Source organism: Neofelis nebulosa, chromosome 8 (genome assembly GCF_028018385.1).
Source record: "Neofelis nebulosa isolate mNeoNeb1 chromosome 8, mNeoNeb1.pri, whole genome shotgun sequence".
Classification (NCBI taxonomy): domain Eukaryota; kingdom Metazoa; phylum Chordata; class Mammalia; order Carnivora; family Felidae; genus Neofelis; species Neofelis nebulosa.
The window spans coordinates 5562403-5585074 of NC_080789.1; the positions used below are offsets into that span (position 1 = coordinate 5562403).

Sequence of the window (22672 nt, forward strand, 5' to 3'; positions counted from 1 at the left end):
TGTTTGCTCTTAACAGTTATTCATTGAGCCCCTGCCGTATGCCAGGGCCTGTCTAGGCATCGAGGACCCCGCGGTGAGGGTCATGTCACCACCCTGAAACCTTTGGTGCCTCCACCCTGTCACTGTCTACTATTGGGTTTTTTTTCTGGACTGACTTCGGTTTACCCTCCTTTCGTGGTTTTATAAAACCCCGAGAAGACACTCAGCACCTTACGCTGTAACTGTCTACGTCTTCTGCCCTGTGCTGTCTCTGATTCAGGTTGCTGTACGTTTCCAAGACCTAAAAATAATAGCAGCTGCCAAATAGGGAACACAACCTACTGTGTGTCAGGTGCTTTAGATACGTTTCCCGTGACGCTTCCACAGCTTGTAGAGCGGCGACATTTGAGCATTGTTGGTTCACCTGCCTCTTAAGAAGCTGGTGAAAGTAACATATCCCCTAGAAAAATCATCTCATAACACTTTCACGTTTAATCTCTGAGGGTTTGAAGAGCTACCAAAGCACACAGGTGGACCGCTTCCCTAGATCCTAGGTTAAGAATACCTGCTTTAAAGGGGCACCTGGGTGGCTCAGGCAGTTAAGTGTCCTACTTTAGCTCAGGTCATGATCTCGCGGTTCGTGGGTTCGAGCCCCGCGTCGGACTCTGTGCCGACAGCTCAGAGCCTAGAGCCTGCTTCAAATCCTCTGCCCCTCCCCTGCTCGTTCTCCCCCTCTCTCAAAAATAAAGAAACATTAAAAACTTTGGAGAAAAAAGAATATTTCCTTTCAAGAGATGTGTGACTTCCATGTTTCAGAGGAGGAAACCGGGTCAGGAGGAGGTTAATTAACTTGCAAGTTGGATGGTGGATAGTGGAACGACCTTGACCCTAAGTGCTCTCGACTCTAAACTCTTTGTTTTTCCCATTGCCCAAAAGTATAGATGCTCAGTAAATAACTGAGTGTGTGGAAGGCTAAAAAGGGAACTTTCTAGGGTATGTGTTCCAAAATATAATAAACCATCCATATGATAATCAGATTAGACAAGAAGATTTTTCTCAAGTATTCGGATTTAACTGCCAAAATCTTTTGTGTTGCTTGCAACTTTTTCCAAGTGACAATCTCCTCCTCCCGCCGCCACTCCTCCCCATGATACCAGTTCCAACAGTTTTTGCCTCTGATGCCATTTCTGTTTGGCTGTGCACATTTCTTACTCTTGTGTTGAATTATGTTTTCTTCGGGTGCCAAGGCAGATGGATGGCACTTTTGTTATGATTCAGATATAAATAGCATCTGTTAAAAACTGGACATTAATACTTGTCTGGCAAATAAACACACGCATCAGTGAAACCGCCCTCTGATTGTGTGTGCCAGCGGTCAGGAGTGTATTCGATGGCCCGTCACTTGGTGCTTGTGTGGGCGCATTGGTCTCGTAATGCATGTTAATCTCCACCTCACCGAGTCCTGAAGTCATTCATTAATGCCTCAGAGCTCTCTGTTGAGAGCCCAAACTGAGGGTGGCATGGAGCCAGAGGCGACCTACACAGGCCTCATCAGAGTGCCGTGCTCGGACTCAGGGAGGGCCCTGTTCAGCTTTCAGAATCAAGGGTCAAATTAGCTTAGCTTTCTTGCCCTCGCGGCACTAGGCGTCCACCGCGGTCCATCGCGAACGAAGCTCACCGTGTACCAGGCTGCGTGGTAGGCGTCTGGGTGTCAAGCCGGGAGGTTGGCCAATCCCGCCACTGGGGAGGCTCACTAGCCGGCAGGGGCCACAGGTGAGCAGCCAACAGAAGATCCCCGAAGCAGAGGATGAGAGTGAACATAGAGTTAGGGCCAGAGTGATGGCCCGGGAGGCGATAATACTTTATAGTTTTGGTCCCATCTGGCCCCACAGCAAAGGAATGGAATTATGGTGCCTTTGACCTTTGTGTCCTTTTCTTTATGTTTATTTCAAGTTTCTTTATGTATTTTGAGAGACAGAGATCACGAGTGGGGGAGAGGCAGAGAGAGAGAATCCTAAGTAGTCTCTATGCTGCCAGTGCCGAGCCCGACGCGGGGCTCAAGTCCATGAACCGTGAGACCATGACCTGAGCCGAAGTCAAGAGTCTGACACTTAACTGACTGAGCCACCCAGCGCCCCTGTCCTTGAGTAAATAAAACAATTGGTAAAACAAAACTGTGAGACCAGATTCTCCGTAAAAGCACGAGTAGTTTTGTTTAAGGAAGACAGGAAGGAAGGCCTCACGAAGGAGGGGCTGCACCCTCAATCTTGAAAGATGAATCGCAGCGTGCAGGCAGGAGAGGTGGAAGGAAATCCTAGCAAAAGCATGAACCAGAACTCAGAGGTGAGGAACGACACGGCGCGTTCCGAGTGCTGCCTGATGATGCTGCCCGCGTGGAGCGCTGGGATCTGCTGGTCGCGGGGGGCCAGCTTATTAATGATGGGAATGATCCTGTCCCCACAGTTAGGAGTTTGGTTTCAGCTCAGATAACCCTGGAGAAGTAGTGTAGACTTTTTTTTTTTTTTCTTTTTTAAACTTCATAATTTTAGACTCACAAATCTGTTACAGAATCAGTACGGAGAGTTCCTCTGTGCACCCCGGTGCCCCCCTAACCCGCCGCACCGTGATAACACCTTACCAAGTAGTCGTAGTACAGTGATCAAAATCAGGATAACGCCATTGGGAGTGTACTAGTGACTAAACTATGGGTTGTATTCGGGTCTCGCTAGTTTGACGTGTTTTCTCTCGGTACGTAGTTCTATGAGATTCTAACACACGTATAGTTTCACATTGTACATTTTTTTTTTTTTTTTTTTTTTAAATTTTTTTTTTCAACGTTTTTTATTTATTTTTGGGACAGAGAGAGACAGAGCATGAACGGGGGAGGGGCAGAGAGAGAGGGAGACACAGAATCGGAAACAGGCTCCAGGCTCCGAGCCATCAGCCCAGAGCCTGACGCGGGGCTCGAACTCACGGACTGCGAGATCGTGACCTGGCTGAAGTCGGACGCTTAACCGACTGCGCCACCCAGGCGCCCCTCACATTGTACATTTTTAAGCCAGAGAGCCACACAACTATATCAGTGCGCTAGAGAGAGAAATCCTGGCAACAGAGGAGACGGGTTGGAGGGAGAAGGTGGGATCTGGAAGTGATGTGCGGGGCTATTTCTGTAACCCAGATGAGCGAGGATGAATGGAGCAGTGATGGAGGGATGGAATGGGGCAAGGAAAAGACCGAAGAGTGTTTTGCAAGTAAACTTGACCGTCCTCGCCAGCCGCTCAGAAAGAGAGCTGGAGGCCAGAGTCAAAGGCAGGGATTTCTGCCGTAACTTACCAAGGTTCAGGAGTGGAAGCAAATTCATGTGTTCACTCAGTGAATCTGAACACCCCTGACCGCTAGTGCCTAGACTGGGACCTGAGGCTGTACCGATCACACAAATTAACCCGGCCCTTGCTTTTTTTGGAACTTAAAGTCTACGAGACAAGCATTAACTGAGTACTCATGACAAACTGGGCTAAGGGCTGTGAAGGACAACAGAGGTCGTGTGTGTGTGTGTAAGGGGGGGTGTGGCCTAGTGTGGGGGTGCCAAGGAAGACTGCATCTGTGGCCTTGGTCTTGGGCAGCAGCGGCCCCTGGGAACTTTCCAGTGAGGTGAATTCTCCGGCCCCACCCTCCCCAGGATCTAGATCTGGGATCAGGATCTGGAGCTGGCGCCCGGCGATCGGTTCCTAACAAGCCCTCCAAGCGGTTCTGACGGTCACTGGAGTTTGAGAACCACTGATCTTTGGGAGGAGGAGGAGAGCATTAGGCAGACCCTAGTGCGAAGGGCGAGTGGTCTAGGTGGGGGGCTATGGCTCTGAAAACAGAGCTTCCATGCAGGATAGGCCACATCACACAGACGGCCAAAGGGTTCTGTGGCTGAGGCTCAAGGAACTGGGGAGAGGGAGACCGATGGAGGAGCAGGCAAGGGCTGTCCCACGGGGCCTTGCGACGCCATTGAGGGCTTTGGTTTTAATCCTAAGGACAACAGGAGACAGTTGCAGCTCTGTCGTTTTTGTTTCTTTAAGTTTTATTTTAAGAGAGGGAGAGAGCGAGCGAGCGAGCGAGCATGAGCGGGGGCGGGCAGAGAGAGAGAATCCCAAGCAGGCTGTGTACCGTCAGTGCAGAGCCCGATGCCGGGCTTGAGCCCATGAACCGTGAGGTCTCGGGCCGATCCGAAACCAAGAGTCGAATGCTTGACCAGCTGAGCCACCCCAGCACCCCGGAAGCAGTTGGGAGTTTTTCCAGCAAGGAGGAAACACGAGGATGTCGGCACTTTAAAAAGTTTATTCTGGCTGCTGTGAGGAAACTAGAGGGTGTGTGATTGTGGTGCGTGTGGGGCGCGTGTGTGATCTGGACACAGGCAGGTTAGCGATGCGCCTACAGGGCTGACATAGCTCCCCCGGGAAGCCTACAGTTTAGTATGAATTCACGCGGAGGAGCTGCCTGAGGCTCTTGACACGATTCTCCAGTAACCTGCAAAATCAGCTGATGATTTTGGGCCCACAGGCTCCATCCACTCTTGTGGCTCGATAAGCTAAACGAGAAAATCTGCCTGCCAATCTGTGCTAACTCCTTGCTCTCGAATGTTTCAGAATCCACAGTTTCCGAAGTAGTTAATTTCGAAGGAAATGAGACGAAATAGCCCCCGGACGAATGTTGCCACGGTCAACAGCACCAAGTCCTGCGGTACCAAGGCCAGGTGAGACGCGGCTCGGGCGTGTGGCTCAAGTTCACAGTACCGTGCCGGGCGTAAGGCCTCGAGAGAAGGGTGCTTTACTGGCTGTTAATGATACCGTTATCAGTCCCGTCTGGTTGGGGCCAGTCATTCATGCAGCAGGCACATACCAAATGCTGACTTCTGTGCCGAAATTGTCTAGGGACTCGCATATTTGTCATATCAGCAAGTATCAGCTTATTCATTTTATTTAAAAAAATTTTTTTAATGTTTATTTATTTTTGAGAGACAGAGACAGAGCATGAGCAGGCAAGGGGCAGAGAGAGAGGGAGACGCAGAATCGGAAGCAGGCTCCGGGCTCTGAGCTGTCAAAACGGAGCCCGACGCGGGGCTCGAACTCACAAACCACAAGATCGTGACCTGAGCCCAAGTCGGATGCTCCACCGACCGAGCCACCGGGCGCTCCTCGGCTTATGCGTTTTAAAGCCGAAGGCCCTTAATTTGGTGCTCAACACGACTACAAATATTTGACGAGTCTGGGGCCATCGGAAAACCATGGAGCACCATGGAGCCTGCCTTGCCACGGGGGCCGTGGGTGCAGGTTTGCTGGTGGCCACGCGCTCGGTTTCCCCCATAGGTGGCGGCAGAAGCAAAACTTTCCCTTGCCGAGAGCTCAAGCGGGAAACCAGCGCGGCGGGCCTTTGCCAGCATCTGAGGACTTGCTTGGGCCCGGCAGCACTATAAAAATAGGATATGTTAACCGCTCCTTCTCTGCTCCCGGGAGCTGGAGGAGAGAGCGTACTAGTTTCCAGCTCGTGCATTCGAAAAGGCTGCCAGCAAAACAGGTTTTGAGCTGGGAACAGCTGTTTGACAGCCAGCGAGCGGGCAGGTCTTCTGACACAACTTGGCTGTGGCCTGTTGCCGTAGCTGTGTCGTCGCGTTAGGTGTTGGGGAGTCTGAGAACGGTCATTAGGTGAGAGTGGATTTCTGAGCCACCGTCTGAAATGAGATTTTGGGGCTCGCGATCGAGAAAGCACATTACAAACAAAATGGTGTAAGCTTTTTCTTTAGATCTGTGTTCAGGAGCAGCAAGGCATTCGTGCTGATAGAAGTTACCACACAACCACAGCACTCGGCTCAGTTAAACTCAACATGCGTTGTTTTTTGGACGCCGGAATCAGACGTGGCCCCTGCTGTCATGAAGTTAAGAGCCTAGCAGGGAAGGGAGACGTGGAACAGTCAGAAGGGTCTTGGGGGTTAATTGAGACCTTTTTGACCCTGGTCACCAGTGCTCGGGGAAGGGCCCAGAGTGAGAAATCATGGGTGATACTGAAACTGCTGTGTTGCGTGGTGGGAAAGAGGGTGACGACCCTAAACGGGACCCAGAAGTGGGAAGAGGTGCGTGTGTGTGCGTGCATGCGTGTGAGTGTGCAAGTGTGTGCGTGTCACTATGTGTTGGGAGGAGAGTGCCGTTGAATGACAGGGCTGTGAAAATCCTTCACTCATTAATTTGAGAAACACTTCTGGAACCACAGTCATGTGTTGGGTACTCCGGGGCTGGGAGTTCAGTGGTGTAGAAGTTCTGTTTTATTTCATGGAGCCTATAACGGAGGTTGTCATTTCTCAAATGCAAGCGTGACTCCCGGCCGCGGTGAGTGCGGCTCAGGGGAAGGACGGGCTTTGATGAGAGGGTGTGGAGGACGATGCCGTTGGGGTAATCAGGGAAACCCCTCCCAGGAGGTGACAGTCACACCCATATCTGCGGGTGACAGGAGTTGGCTGGGTGGGGAGAGGGACCCCCAGGCCATGGGAGGCCAGGAGGGGCGAGGGAGGGGGCCGGAGCTAGGTCACGGGCTGCCTGGGGGGGCCCTGGTAGGCATGTTCTTTCTAACAGGCTGCGAGACATTTGTTAAAGAACATTTAAAATAAAAAAGATCACTGATTCCCTCCCTCCCCCCCACATGCCAACATAGCTATTTTTGTCACATCTTGTAGACTCTATCCACATGTGAAAACACATTTTTCATTCATTTTTTTTTTAATTTGTTTATTTTGGAGACAGAGAGAGCACACACATGCGTGCAGGGGAGGGGCAGAGAGAGAGGAAAGAGAGACTCTCAAGCAGGCTCTGCACTGTCAGTGCAGAGTTCGACGCGGGGCTGGATCCCATGAATCATGAGATCGTGGCCTGAGCGGAAATGAGAGTCGGACGCTCAACCGGCTGAGCCCCCCCGGGCGCCCTTGTGAAAACACGTTTTTATATCATTGTGTTCTTAGTACTTTTTCTCTTCACATTGTTCTAAACACGTTTTTATGTTTCGACATACTTATAATCGTTATTTATGCTACTCCATTAAAGCATGTTAACGTTGAGAGGTTTGTGTTATATTTTGAGTTTGATTTCTGAGTTTGTGTGGATGTGTCTTGTAGTGTGGGTGGGGGTAGGCTTGGAATTCATGCTGTAAGGGGAGGTATTGGTTAAAAATGAGGTTTGGGGAGGGGGCGCCTGGGTGGCTCATTTGGTTAAGCATCCGACTTGGGCTCAGGTCATGATCTCACGGTCCGTGAGTTCGAGCCCCGCATCGGGCTCTGCGGTAACAGCTCAGAGCCTGGAGCCTGTTTCAGATTCTGTGTCTCCCTCTCTCTCTGGCCCTTCCCATCTTGAGCTCTGTCTCTCTCTCTCTCTCTCTCAAAAATAAACATTAAAAAAAATGAGATTTGGGAGGAAGGTGAGAGCCTGTATGGGGTTCTGGGGAGAGCATGAGCAGGGGGGACCCTTGGTGGAGGAAGCCCGTGGCTCAGACATGTGGAGCCACAGGCCCTGGAGGCAGGTCACTTAATAACCACGGATTCTTTCTGCTAAATTGAATTCGGTTGACTGGCTAAATTGTTTTTTACGATACCCTATCATTTGGAATATATTTGTAAATCAGCTTGCATTCTTGTAATCCCTGTGTTTAGAACAGTAGACAAGGGGTTGCCAGCTGAGTCTAAGAGAGTGAGGGGGGTGTGAGGCTGGGATGGAGGAGGCAGCACAAGCCCCGGAATCCTAATACTTGATTAGATTATTATGTAGACGACTCACTTTTAATTTTCCACATGTTCTTTTAAAGTAGGTTGCAGAATTGTGGGACACTTTGGGCAATGCAAGGTACCCCTTCTTGAGTATTGACAGATTTTCTCATCTGTGCGTTTCTATGAGAAGACACACAAATCACTCATGCACAAATGCAAGTGCATACACACACACACACACACACACACACACACACACACAGCCCTGGCTCAAGTGGGCAAAAAGCCTAACGTTAAATTCAGGAGAGTTCAAGTCTTGGCCTCATGAGTCAATTTGGCTTTTCTCTCTGGATTCACCGACCGCCAGCAAAATAGGTGCTCAGTTATTGCTAGGCGGGTCTACATGGAATCGCCTCGGTGTAATGTTTGTGGTCTTTTACTTCATTTTGATATTAAGCAGGGAACTTTACGGAGCCCCCTTCAAAAACTATAGACTCATAAATCGGCTTCAGGGTCTTCTGACCCAACGGTTTCAGCTTGTTAACACACACATGGCTGGGTCAGCCCCAACCCCCGAGTTTCCGATTGGTTGGTCTGGGTGGGGCCTGATAAAATGCCTCTCTGAAAAGGTTCTAGGTGATGCTGATATTGTTGGTTCAGGGGCCACATTTTGAGAGCTACTCGTTTAAAGCTACCTATCTGCCTGTGTGTCTGCTTCAACAGCCTTTTTAAAAAATTTTTTAATTTATTTTGAGAGAGAGAGAGAGAGGGCATGCATGTGCATGAGCGGGGGAGGAGCAGAGAGAGAGGGAGAGAGACAATTCAAGCAGGTTCTGCGCTGTCACTGCAGAGCCCGACGTGGGGCTCGATCCCATGAACCACGAGATCATGACCTGAGCTGAAATCAAGAGTTGGGCGCTCAACCGACTGGCCACCCCGGCGCCCATGCAACAGCCTTTTAAAACCGTGGCATTTCTGCATAAGGAATCTACAAATGAACTAGCTTTCCCCCCACCTTGACATGAACTGACAGTGGCATCTCTTGGGAAAGGTCTTTAATCTAACCCCAGAGCAAGAGTGATTCAGTGCACATCCTGAGCAACTCGAGGACAGGAAGTTGCTAAGTTTCTACATGCCGCCTCAGTGCTATTGCACTTGCTGTGGGTAGGCCCGCTCCTGTGCTTGAAAAACATTCTGCGTTTTCCTAAAATCCTGAGTTAGATGGTGAGCGGTTGGAGGTTGGGCTGTTCATACTTCCCCTTCCGTCCCTCCACCCTCACCCATGTGCGGCCTGCAGCATTTGCTCAAGAATGAATCGCTGAGGGGGTAGTTGCTTGGAAAATGCTGATACCGCGAATGTTCATGCTGAACACCAGACAGGCTCCATGGTCACAGCTACCTGGATCTGGCTCTTTGGAATATCCGTATAGTAAGTGACGTCTCTCTGGCTTTTATGATCCTGCAATTGGTAGAAACTGGAACCAGAGAAGACCCAACAGGTCACAGACCATTCTCCTGCTGGAAGAGGATTATTCCCTGCGGTGTGCTCAGTGGCATTAGGAAGAATTACTTTTCATATGATTATTATTTTTTTTTCCTGCTGTCTTCAACTAAGTGTTTCTTGAATTGAATCGCTTTGTATTCAAGTAATAAAATGCACAACAGGCAGTACATTTCTGGGTGATTATCTCACTCCTCAGGTGGTGTAATAAGGCATGAGGCCAAGGCCCTGGCATGCCTTATTGTTATTAGGAAGGGAATTTATGGGTAAAATAAAGCGAGCGGTTATTTGCATCAGCAGTAACCACAACAAGGAATGCAATTATGGCAGGTCCTCCTCACGTGTGTGCAGAGCAGGGTGAGGCGGGGCGGGGGGCGGGGGGTGCGGTGAGTGCTCCCTAACCAGCCGTACAGCTCGGGTAACCAGAGATTTGCCCCCTCCTGCAAGGAGCTTGTTAGGAATTGTGTGAAAAACAACAGGAAGGCCTTGGCCACAGACAGCCGTACGAACTTGGTACCTGGGATGAGCTCTCCCCCGGACCCGCTCTGGGCTTAGCACCTGCGTCGTCCTGGACACCTTGCGGGCCTATCCTGAGTGTCGGCGTCCCCACTGATGAAATGGGGAGTGCAGCCAGTGGTTGGGCATGAGGAGGGTTCAGTGGTGGGTTTTCATGAATCTTAAGCACGTTTCCTGGCTCAGAGTAAGCCCCCAATAAATGCTAATTGAATTAGAATTTTTTTCCTTCTTTTTAAAAATTTTTTAGAAAATTTAATTCCAAGTTAGTTAACACACAGTGTACCAATAATTTCAGGAATAGAATGTAGCGATTCATCACTTACGTATAACGCCCAGTGCTCATCCCAGCAGGTGCCCTCCTTAATGCTCCTCACCCCTTTAGCCTTTCCCCCTACCCAACACCCCGCCAGCAACCTTCAGTTTGTTCTGTGTATTTAAGAATCTCTTATGGTTTGTCTTCTTCTCTGTTCTTGCATTATTTTTGCTTCCCTTCCCTTATGTTCATCTGTCCTGTATCTTAAATTCCCCATATGAGTGAAGTCATGTATTTGTCTTTCTCTGACTGACTTATTTCACTTAGCACACGTTGTCGCGAATGGCCAGGTTTCATTCTTTTTGATCGCCAAGTGATAGTCCCTTGTATGTATAGGTATATACACATATAAATATGTATGTGTATCTCATCTTCTTTATCCATTCATCGGTTGATGGACATTTGGGCTCTTTCTATACTTCAGCTCTTGTCGACGGCGCTGCTATAAACATTGGGGTGCTTGTGCCCCCTTTGAATCAGCATTCCTGTATCCTTTGGATAATGACCTAGTCGTGTGCAATTGCGGAGTCGTGGGGAGTTCTATTTTGAATTTTGTGAGGAAACTCCATACCATTTTCCAGAGTGACCGGACCAGTTTGCATTCCCACCAGCAGTGCAAAAGGGTTCCTCTTTCTCCGCATCCTCGCCAACATCTGTTGTTGCCTGAGTTGTTAGTTTTAGCCATTCTGACAGGTGTTGAAGTCTGAAATTGTGATGCCTCCATCTTTGGTTTTCTTTTTCAGGATGGCTTTGGCTATTCAGCGTCTCTTCTGGTTCCATACAAATTTTACGATTGTTTGTTCTAGCTTTGTAAAGAATGCTCGTGTTATTTTGATACAGATTGCATTGGATATGTAGATTTCTTTGGGTAGTATTAACATATTAATAATATTTGTTCCTCCAATCTATGAGCATGGAATATTTTTCTGTTTTTTTGCGTCTTCTTCAATTTCTTTCATAAGCTTTCTATAGTTTCCTGTGTACAGAGTTTTCACCTCTTTGGTTAGGTTTATTCCTAGGTATTTTATGGTTTTTGATACGTTGTAAATGGGATTGATTCCTTGATTTCTCTTTCTTCTGCTTTATCATTGGTGTATAGAAATGCAGCTGATTTCTGAACATTGATTTTATATCCCGCAACTTTGCTGAATTCATGAATTAGTTCTGGCAGTATTTTGATGGAGTCTTTGGGTTTTCCACATAGAATATGTTGTCTGCAAAGAGTGAAAGTCTGACTTCCTCCTTGTCAATTTGGATGCCTTTTATTTCTTCGTGTTGTTTGATTGTTGAGGCTAGGACTTCCAACACTATGTTGAATAACTGTGGCGAGAGTGGACATCTTTGTCGTGTTCCTGACCTTAGGGGGAACGCTGTCCGTTTTTCCCCATTGAGAATGATATTAGTGGTGAGTCTTTTGTATACGGCCCTTATGATCTCGAGGTGTGATCCTTATATCCCTATTTTCTTGAGGGTTTGTTTTTTTCAAGAAAGGTTGCTGTATTTTATCACATGCTTTTTCAGCATCTATTGAGAGGATCATGTGGTTCTTACCCTTTCTTTTGTTAATATGATGTATCACATTGATTGATTTGTGGATTTTGAACTAGGCCTGCATCCCAGGAATAAATCCCACTTGATTGTGGTGAATAATTCTTTTAATGTATTCTTGGATCCAGTTTGCTAGTATCTTGCTGGGAATTTTTGCATCCATGTTCCTCAGGGAAATCGGTCTGTAGTTCTCTTGTTTAGTAGAGTCTTTATCTGATTTTGGAATCCAGGTAATGCTGGCCTTGTAGAAGGAGTTGGGAGGTTTTCCTTCCATTTCTATTTTTTGGAACAGCTTCAAAAGAATAGGTGTTAACTCTTCTTTAAATGTTTGGTAGAATTCCCCTGGAAAGCCATCTGGCCCTGGACTTTTGTTTGTTGGGAGGTTTTTGATTACTGATTCAATTTCTTTACTGGTTATGGGGCTGTTCAAATTTTCTCTTTCTTCCTGTTTCAGCTTTGGTAGTTTATATGTTTCTAGGAATTTGTCCATTTCGTCCAGATTACCTAATTTGTTGGCATATAGTTGCTCCTAATATTCTCTTACCATTATGTGTATTTCTGCAGTGGTGGTTGTGATCTCTCCTCTTTCATTCGTGATTTTATTTATTTGGGTCCTTTCAATTTTCTTTTTGATCAATCTGGCTAGAGGTTTATCAATTTTGTTAATTCTTTCAAAGAACCAGTTCCTGGTTTCATTGTTCTCTTCTACTGTTTTTTTGATTTCAATATCACCGATTTCTGCTCTAATCTTTATTATTTCCCTTCTTCTGCTGGTTTTGGGCTTTATTTGCTGTTTTTTTTTCCCCCCAGCTCTTTTAGGTGTAAGGTTAGGTTGTGTATTTGAGACCTTTCTTCCTTCTTTAGGAAGTCCTGGTATGCTATATGCTGCCCTCTTATGACCACCTTCACTGCATCCCAGAGGCTTGGGCTGTTGTGTTTTCATTTTCATTGGCTTCCATGTACTTTTTAATTTCCTCTGTAATTTCTTGGTTAACCCTTTCATTCTTTAGCAGGATGTTCTTTAATCTCCAATGATTCATGGTCTTTCCAGATTTTTTTTCTTGTGATTGATTTCGAGTTTCGTAGCATTGTGGTCTGAAAATATGCAAGGTATGGTCTCGATCTTTTTGTATCTGTTGAGGGCTGATTTGTGATCCAGTATGTGATCTCGTCTGGAGAATGTTCCATGTGCACTTGAGAAGAATGTGTATTCTGCTGTTTTAGGATGAAACATTCTGAATGTATCTGTTGAGTCCATCTGGTCCGGTTGTTATTCAGAGCCATTGTTTCCTTGTTGAGTTTCTGCGTAGATGATCTATCCACTGTTGTAAACGGGGTGTTGAAGTCCCCTACTATTATGTCATTATTATCAATGAGTTTCTTTATGTTTGTGATTAATTGATTTATGTATTTGGGTGCTTTCACATTGGGGCATAAGTGTTTACAATGGTTAGATATTATTGTTCGATAGACCCTTTAATTATGATATAATGCCCTTCTTCAGTCTTTATTTTAAAATCTAGTTTGTCTGATATAAATATGACTACTCCACCTTTCTTTTGATGACCATTAGCATGATAGATGGTTCTCCATCCCCTTACTTTCAACCTGCAGGTGTCTTTAGGTCTAAAATGAGTCTCTTGTAAGCAGCATGTAGATCGGTCTTATTTTCTTATCTGTTCTGATACCCTGTGTCTTTTGATTGGAGTGTTTAGTCCATTGACATTTAGGGTGAAAGATACGAATTTAGCGCCGTTGTGTTGCCTGTTGAGTTCGTGTTTCTGATGCTGTTCTCTGGTCCTTTCTAGTCTTTGTTGCTTTTGGTCTGTTTTGTTTTGTTTTGTCTTTTCTCCACTCAAAGTGTCCCCCTTAAAATTTCTTGCAGGGCAGGTTTAGTGGTCACGAATTCATTTAGTTTTTGTTTGTCTGGGAAACTCTTTATCTCTCCTTCTATTTTTAATGACAGCCTTGCTGGATAAAGAATTCTTGGCTGCATATTTTTCCAATTCAGCTCCTTGAATATATCCTGCTACTCCTTTCCGGCCTGCCAAGTTTCTGTGGCTAGGTCTGCTGTGAATCTGATCTATCCTCCCTTATAGGTTAAGGACTTTTTTTCCCCTTGCTGTTTTCATAATTCTTTCCTTGTCTGTGTATCTTGAGAATTAGACTGTGATTTGCCTTGGTGATGGTCAGTTTTTGTTGAATCCAATGGGAGCTCTCTGTGCTTCTTGGATTTTAATGTCTGTTTCCTTCACCAGACTAGGAAAGTTTTCCACTATAATTTGCTCACATAAACCTTCTGTCTCTTTTTCTCTCTCTTCATTTTCTGGGACTCCTATGATTTGGATGTTGTTCATTTTTTTTTTTTAATTTTCTTTTAACGTTTTTATTTATTTTTGAGACAGAGAGAGACAGAGCAGGAACGGGGGAGGGGCAGAGAGAGAAGGAGACACAGAATCGGAAGCAGGCTCCAGGCTTTGAGCCATCAGCCCAGAGCCCGACGCGGGGCTCGAACTCATGGACCGTGAGATCGTGACCTGAGCCGAAGTCGGATGCTTAACCGACTGAGCCACCCAGGCGCCCCTAATGTTATTCATTTTTAATAAGTCACTGAGTTCTCTAAGTCTTGTATCCTGATCTTTTGCCTTTGTTTCCCACTTTTTTTCTGCTTCATTATTCTCCATAATTTTATCTTCTAAATCACTGATTTGCTGCTCTACTTCATCCATCCTTGCCATCGTGGTATCCATTCTGGATTGCGTCTTGTTTATAGCAATTTTTTAAAAATATAATTTATTGTCAAACTGGCTAACATACAGTGTGTAAAGTGTGCTCTTGGTTTTTGGGGTCGATTCCCTTGGTTCATCGCTTACATACGACACCCAGTGCTCATCCCAACAAGTGCCCTCCTCAATGCCCAACACCCATTTTCCCCTCTCCCCTACCCCCCCCCCCCCCATCCACTCTCAGTTTGTTCTCTGTATTTAAGAGTCCCTTATGGTTTGCCTCCCTCCATCTCTGTTTATAACTATTTTTTCCCCTTCCCTTCCCCCATGGTCTTCTGTTAAGTTTCTCAAGATCCACATATGTGTGAAAACATATGATATCTGTCCTTCTCTGACTGACTTATTTCACTTAGCATAATTCGGTTATAGCATTTTTAATTTCATCTAGACTAGATCTTATTTCTTGCATCTCCGCAGAAAGGGACTCTGCTTTTTTTCAACCCCAGCTAGTATTCTTATTATCATGGTTCTCAATTCTAGCTCAAACATCTTGCTTATATCTGTGTTGATTAAGCCCCTTGCTGTCATTTCTTCCTCTGCTTTGTTTTTGGGTGAATTCCTTCATTTTGTCATTTTGGAGGAAGAAAAAAATTAAAATAAAAATTAAAAAATTAAAAACAAAACAAAAAAATTAAAGAAATGAAGCTAGATCCTAGGTGGGTGTGTTTGGTCAAGCTTGTTGAAAGAAGCTTGATAGAATAAAGAAAAAAGGAAAAGAAAAGAAAAAATTAAAAAAAAACTTATATAATAAAATAGAATAAAATGAAATAAAATAAAACATTTTAAAAATAAAGCAAAAAAAAAATAAATTTTTCTCTTTCTATGCCAATGGTTTTAGGGGACAGATTTGCTCAGCCCCCTGCAAGTGTTTTCACTCTTTCTCTCTTCTTCTCTCCAGCCACTTATGGGGAGTGCTTTTCTTGAACAATCCTGATGTGCCACAGTCTCTGCCTTTCCCATTCTCTGTCCTCTCTGCAAAACAACTCCCTACCCTCCACAGCTTTTCTCTCCTCCAGTTCACCTCTCTGTAATGCATACCTGCCAAGTTCTGTGTCTCAAGTTATGCAGATTGTTGTATTAATCCTCAGATCAATTTCCTAGGTGCTTAAAATGGTTTGGTGCTTATCTGGCTGCATTTCGGGGACAAGACAAGCTCAGGGTCTCCGTGCTGTGCTGCCATATTCTGAAACCTTTTTTTTTTTCCTTCTTAAAATTCTTCATGAACTTGAGTTTCTGGTCTCTTCACTTCCTTAGTTTTGTGCAATTATTTCAGAGACACCAAGAATTCCCATCATTCTTGGGGCCCCTTTCTGGACAATATGTGCACGTGATGCCCCTTGCTGTATAGCACTTGCTTTTTAAAACTTTGACCCCAATTAAATCCAGCTCTCCACTTCCCTGGGTCTGGTTCTTGAGTTCATGTCCATGGACCTTGGATGGGCTATTACAACTCCTTGCCCGTCATTCTTCATCTCCCACCTCACGCCCCCTTGCCATCTCTTCTGGACCACTTTTTACTTTTTGTCCTCTCTTTTGAATCCTGGATGCCTATCCCATCCTCACTTGATGCTGATGGCCCAGTTTCCCATTTCACAGAAGACATAGACACGAGCTGGAGGGAAGCAACATGCACTCTCCTCACCACATCTGTGTCTACTGTCTTCTCCTTCGTCACAAGTGATGAACTGAGTGTGCTCCTAAGAAGACTCATCCATGGGATGAGATCCTGCCTCCACTGGTGAACCCATGGGAACTGGTCACCCCTCCTTTCAGTCCTGCTTCATTATTCTTTGCCTTGCCACTGGATCACTACCAGAAGTCTTTATAGCTGCTTCCCAGTTCTCCTGTCTTAAAGACATTTCTTCTTTGACCTTCATACCTCCTTCAGTTACCACACTGTTTCTCTGCTTTAAAGCAGAGATTCTTTTACTCTGAGTTTATGTGTACCTTGCTTAGGCTCCCCCTCTAACTTCCCAGTTCCACCAGCATGGTACCTCTTGGATTGATCAGTACTGTCGCATGGCTTGATCCGAAGGGCAATTTTTGGTCATCTTCAGTGATGATCACTGTAGCATTTGACATGATCCATGACTCCCTCCTTGAAATATGTTCCTCACTCAATTTCCAGGACACTTCAGTCTCCTGGTTTTTCTCATTTCTCATTGGCTGCTCTTTTTCATCTTTTGCTGGTTCCTCCTCATCTTCTTGAACTCTGAATGTTGGAATACCCCAAAGCTCAGCTCTGACATGTTTTCTCTTTTTACATGTGCTTTCATGGTGGGCTGATCTGACATCATGCCTTATTTCCATTATATGCTGACAGTCCTCACACTTGTATCTCCAGTCCCAGACTCTTCCCCAGACTCAAGCTCAAATATCCAACTGCCTATTCAGTATCTCCCCTGGGAGACTGAACAGGTATCTCCAACTCATCATGTGCAGAATGAAACTTTTGATCTTCCCCTCAAAAGCTGTCCTGCCTGTAATCTTTCCCATCTCAGTTAATGGCCACTTCTTTCAGCCTTTGTCTTGCATGCCAAATCAAATCTATAAGATAATACAATTGACCTTGCCTTCAGAATATATTTAGAATATGACCATTTCTCAACACTTTTACCAAAACGACCCTGGTCCAGGCCACCATCTTTTCTTGCATGCATTATTTCAGTAGACTTATAATTGATCCCCCTGTTTCCTCCCCTCCCTCTGTAAGTCTGTTCTTGACATGTAGTCAGAGGGATCCTTTAAATGCAAAGCCCAGATCATAACCCTGTACATATTTCTCTTCTCTGTATATAGCCCTCAAGTGGCTTCACATATCACTCATGGAGAGAGCCCAGCCATCACAGAAGCCTATGTGGTTTTCCTCTGTCTGACCTCCTGTTGTCTCTTTGTCCTCCCAATGGCATTGTTCTCTTCCTGGTTCCTGTCAGATCAGTGTTACCTAGTCCCCCGCACCCCCCCGCTCCATTTGTCTTCACAGTACTTAACCACTTGTATCATTCACTTATTTATTGTTTGTCTTCCAGGACTAGAATATAAGGCCCACGATGTCCATGATTGTGTTTTGTTCATTGAACCCCAGACTTCTAGAAGGAAGCTCATTAAATATATTTTGGCTGTATGAACACATACCAAACCATGTTCTTCTGTAAATTTACCCATGCTATGATTCTAGGTTTCAGTTGAAGTTAACTAGTTGAATAAAGATGTATGTGGGACTCTGCTGTCAGCCTCACATGGCTTCAAGCCCTGGTATTGTCCTGGCTCACAGGGACCTGTGTAAATAAGGCAGGTCTAGACCAATACCATGCTAGGAAGTCAGGGGCTGCCCAAAGAGAGGTAAACCAGAGCACCAGCCAGTGTGTATTTCTTTAACATTAAAAAAAATTCTGATTCATTTCTTCAATCCTGTAAACTTGAGATTCTTAAAATCTAGGGCTTTAGATGTATTGTCTAGTCTGGTTCTTCATTCTCAGATAGTGCCACACACATATATCTATTTTTGAATATTAAATAATTGTGCACTTGCATTTAAAGGTGAAGTCTAATAGAGAAAACTTCCTCCCTCCCCTTCCCTTTGAAGGTTTGCTAAGTTAGGAGCCTCAGACAAGTGATGTTATAAAACTTACTTGTGCCACTAGAGCTGGATGCCTTTTATTTCCTTTTTTTACCTAATTGCTCTGGCTAGGACCTTCAGTACAATGTTGAATAGAAGTGGTGAGAGCAGACATCCTTGCCTTGTTCCTGATTTTAGGGGGAAGGCTTTCAAGTTTTGTTCTTTTACCATTCTATACTATGGTAGCTGTTGGTTTTTTACTCATGCTCTTTGTTGGGTCAAGGAAGTTCCCTTCTATTCCTAGCTTGTTGAGTGTGTTTATCAAGAAAAGGCATAAGATTTTGTGAAATACTTTTTCTGCATCTATTGAGGTGATAATTTTTTTAAAATTGCATTAATGTGGTGTATTACAGTGACTGCTTTCTATATGTTCAATCACCCTTGAGTGCCTGGGATAATCTCACCTGTTCATGACATCTAATTCTTTTTTAATGTCACTGTATTTTGTTGAAGATTTTTCCTGTATTCCTACGGAATATTGGTCTTTAGCTTTGTTTTCTTATGCCTCTGTCTGGATTTGGTAATGCTAGCCTCACAGAATTGTGTTGGGAAGTGTTCCCTCTTATCTGTTTTTTTTTTTTTCTGTTTGTTTGTTTTGGAAGAGTTTGTGAGGGATTAATTGGTTTTAATTATTCTTTAAATGTTTGCTAGAACATACCAGTGAACCCATTTGGTCCTGGGCTTTTTTTTTTTTTTTTTTTTTTGCAGGAAGTTTTTGATTTCTCATTTAATTTCTTTACTTGGTATAGGTCTATTCAGATTTTCTATTTCTTCTTCAGTCAGTTTCAGTAGCTTGTGTCTTTCTATTTTGTGTAGATTAGCTAATTCATTGGCATACAATTGTTCTAGCATTCCCTTATCCTTTTTGTTTTTATCCTTATCATTTTTTCTTAGAAAATCTAGCCAGAAATGTGTCAATTTTGCTAATCTTTTCAAAGAACTCTGTTCTCTCTTTTCAATTTCATTTATTTCTGCTCTAATCTTTATTATTTCCTTTATTCTGTTTATTTGGGATTAGTTTACTCTTATTTTTCTAGTTTCTTAAAGAACAAGATTAAGTTATTGATTTGAGGTTTTCTTCTTTTAAAAAATAATGCAGGCATTTACAGCTGTCAATTCCCCTCTTAAGCACTACATCCCATAATTTTTGGCATGTGTGCCTTCATTTTCATCCATCCAAAAGTATTTGCTAATTTCACTTGTGTTTTTTTTTCCCCTTTGATCCGTTGGGGTTATTTAAGAGTGTGTTATTTAGTTTTGACATATCTGTGAATTACTCAATTTCTTTCTGTTATGGATTTCTAATTTCATTCCAGTGTAGTTAAAGGACATCCTTTGATTATTCGTATATTTAAAAATTTTTCAAGACTTGTTTTATGTGCTAACATGATTGAATAATGTTCCATGTGCACTTGAGAAGAGTGTATATTCTACCATTGTTGGGTGGAGTGTTCTTTACATGCCCGTTAGGTCTAATTGGTTTATAGCGTTGTTCAAGTCCTCTATTGTTGATTTGTACAGTTGTTCTATCCACTATTAAAAGTGGCTGTTGAAGTCTTCAGCTATTATTGTTCAGATGTCAGTTTCTCCTTTCAGTTTTATCAGTTTTTGCTTCATGTATATTGGGGCTCTATTATTGGGTGCATATGTGTTTATGTTACCTTAATTTATGCTTTTTCTAATGCTCCTCTTTTTTATGTAACTTTAAGTTTCTGACTTGTATAATTCTTCCTTCTTTCTGAAGAATTTAACCTTTTTTTTTTTAAAGCAGGCTTGCTGGTGACTTAGCCTCAGTTTTTGTTTGTGTAAGAAAGTATTATTTGCCTTTAACTTTTGAAGGATAATTTTTCTGGATACAGAATTCTAGGTTGGTAGGTTTTTTTCCCTTTCTACACTAAATGTTTCACCTCACTGTTTCCTAGCTTGCATGGTTTCTAAAGGTATGTATGTATGAGTCTTTCTTTTTTCTTTCTTTCTTTCTCTTTCTTTCTTTCTTTCTTCTTTCTTTCTTTCTTTCTTCACGTTTCATAATTTTTTTTATTGAAAATTAGACATTTTAAATAATGTGGCAATTTTTGAAAACATATTCTTTCCACTTGTTAAATTTTTGTTTTTGTTTAGTGACTCCTCTCCTCTCCTCTCCTCTCCTCTCCTCTCCTCTCCTCTCCTCTCCTCTCCTCTCCTCTCCTCTCCTCTCCTCTTGTAAGCTTCACACTCAGCACAGAGCCCAGTGCAGAGCTTGAACTCAAGCCAGGAGATCAAGACCTAGCTGAAATCAACAGCAACCCACTGAGCCGCCCAGGAGCCCCTGTATAGTGACTTTTCTAAACTGACTTTGTAAAGTCTGTATTTTTTGTCACATATGACCATTGAAGTGTCTGATTGGTTAGTTTAGTGATCAGCTCATGATTGGACAGAGATTTCCTTAAATGCCTGCAAATAATAGTCTTCCAGTCTTTGCTGAGGGGCTCTTTGTGAGTATTTGAGTGTTCCTATAATACTCTGATGGGCAGTTTAGAGACCTACCTTAGGCTTCATTTCCTGCTTGTGCAGAGCCCCAAGGTCAGCCCCAAGGTAAGAGTTTAGGGCCTGCTCCATTCTTTCCTGAGCAAGCACACAGCCCTGGGCTTGCTCACAGCTCTATATGTGTGAGTGGCTTTCTAGACTCCCAAGATTATGTGGGAGCTTCCCTATGGACATCTCATTCCCTAGATTTCCCTTTAAGGTTTTTTTGTTAGTCTATTATTTGCTCCATCTCTTATCTGATCCTTTAGGCAGCTAGAAGCCTAGACAACAGTTGCCTCTGATTTTTTTCAGCAAATGCCTTTTGACAATTTCTTGTAATGGTGCTCGAAGGAGCACCAACCCCATTCTCCCCTTTCCAGCGATTGGCAGACTGCCGGATTTTCACTGAAATTGCAGGCTGTTGGTTTCAAGGCTACTGCCTATTTGGGGGCAGGGGTGGACGGGAGCAGGGGAAGTTGAAGGGCCACAAAACGTGGTGTTCATACTGAGATTCTGCCAGTGTTTATGAATAAGGGCTCCCTAGACTTCTGCAAACCTTTGGTTAATTTCCAGGGCTCTGAAAAAGTGGGTTCTGACGAGTTTTGCCAGTTTTCTTATTGTCTTGATGGAGGAGAGGATTTTCAGAGGTTCTTACTGAACCATTCTTGGTGCTCTTGCCGTCTGCTCTGCCTCTGGGATGGATATGCAGTGAGGCACTTGAGGCGAGCATGGGGAATCCAAACTTTCCATCCTTACTCCCACCAAAGGAATGAGTCAGTGGTAGTCAAGATGCGGGTGGATCTTCCTACCCAAGAACTTCCTTATTTCCCCATTTTTGAAAATTATTGGATCTACTAAAATCAATGAGTCTAAAATCATGATCTTGTGTTCGTTTTAAGAAGAGTTTTTGAAACATTGGCAAGAAGGTCATGACTAGCATTGTTAGAGTCTCCAGCTGTCCTTTTGGAAGAGGAATAGGGAGGAGGTTGGCCACATTTGTAATGTGTGCTCAAAAGTAATGTACTCTGCTTTCTTTTATGTCACAGGGATTTAATGTGCAAAATGGCGGTTATACGGGACTGGCATATTTCGTATCCTCCCACACACAAGTTCATGAATTTAAGACCTCACTCTTCACCGTGTAGAGTGTATTCAAGGAATGGTTTCCAACGTGTGTTTAGACCTTCTTCAAGTGAGTATTCGTGAAGAAATAATGCTAACGGTAGATATTACTTAAGTGTGTTTAGTATGTACCAGATTCTGTACAAAAGCCTCACATATCATTTAACCACATGCAACAGAGCTATGAAGTAGACTCTCTTACTGTCCCTATATTCTTTATGGGGAAACGGAGATACAGCTCGATCAACTCACTTGCCTAGAAGTTATATAGTTTTAAAGTGGCAGGATCAAGATTTGAACCCAGACAGTGTGATTCCAAAACTACCGTGTTCCCTAGTATATCTCCTTACTTAGTTTTTCTTCATTAGGGACTCTTTATTTTAGTAGTTTTAGGGTTACAGAGAAATGTAGCTGAAGTCCAGAGAGTTCCGTACACGCCTTTACTCCTCATCCCCATTCCCTACTGTTGACATCTTGCATTAGTGAGGTGCATTTGCTACGATTGATGTGCCGTTATTGATACGTTGTTAGTGACCGAAGTCTGCAGTTTACAGTCGAGTTGTTCTTTGTGTTGTGCATCCTCTGGGTTTTAATAAACATATAATGGCACGTGTCCAGCATGACGATATCACATGGAATCATTTCACTGCGCCACAAAATCCCCTGTGGTCCACGCATTCATCCCTCCCTGCCCCTAGTCGGGGCAACCACTGGTCTTCTTACTGTCTCCATAGTTTTGCCTTCTCGGAATGTCATCAAGTTGGGATCATATCGTATAGAGCCTTTTGAGACGGGCTTCTTTCCCTTAGCAGTACGCACTTAAGGTCCTTCCTGTCTTTTGATGAGGCAGTAGCCCAGTTTTTAACCTCTGAAAAATATGCTCTTACATGGATGTACCACGGTTAGCTTATCTGTTCACTACTGAAAGACATCTTGGCACTCATGAATAAAGCTGCTGTAAACGTTTCCATGCAGGTTTTTGTGTGGATGTAAGTTTTAAACTCGTTTGCATCTCTCAGTGTTAAAGCAGTAAAATTCAACGTAATCATTT

The 22672-nt window shown here is 44.1% G+C and overlaps 1 protein-coding gene across 9 annotated transcripts in view; it reads left to right on the top strand.

The window, feature by feature from the left end:
• The window catches only part of EFCAB6 (EF-hand calcium binding domain 6), a 247752-nt gene that overhangs the window by 3534 nt on the left and 221546 nt on the right, over positions 1 to 22672 (top strand). For 6 of the 9 annotated variants that reach the window (XM_058741086.1, XM_058741083.1, XM_058741087.1 and 3 more), the window contains 2 exons: positions 4614 to 4720; positions 21546 to 21691. In XM_058741086.1, coding sequence (XP_058597069.1) covers positions 4650 to 4720; positions 21546 to 21691 — 217 coding nt within the window. In that variant the 5' untranslated portion in view covers positions 4614 to 4649. The remainder of the gene's footprint in view (positions 1 to 4613; positions 4721 to 21545; positions 21692 to 22672) is intronic. The other 3 variants (XM_058741090.1, XM_058741088.1, XM_058741089.1) reach the window with 1 other exon arrangement.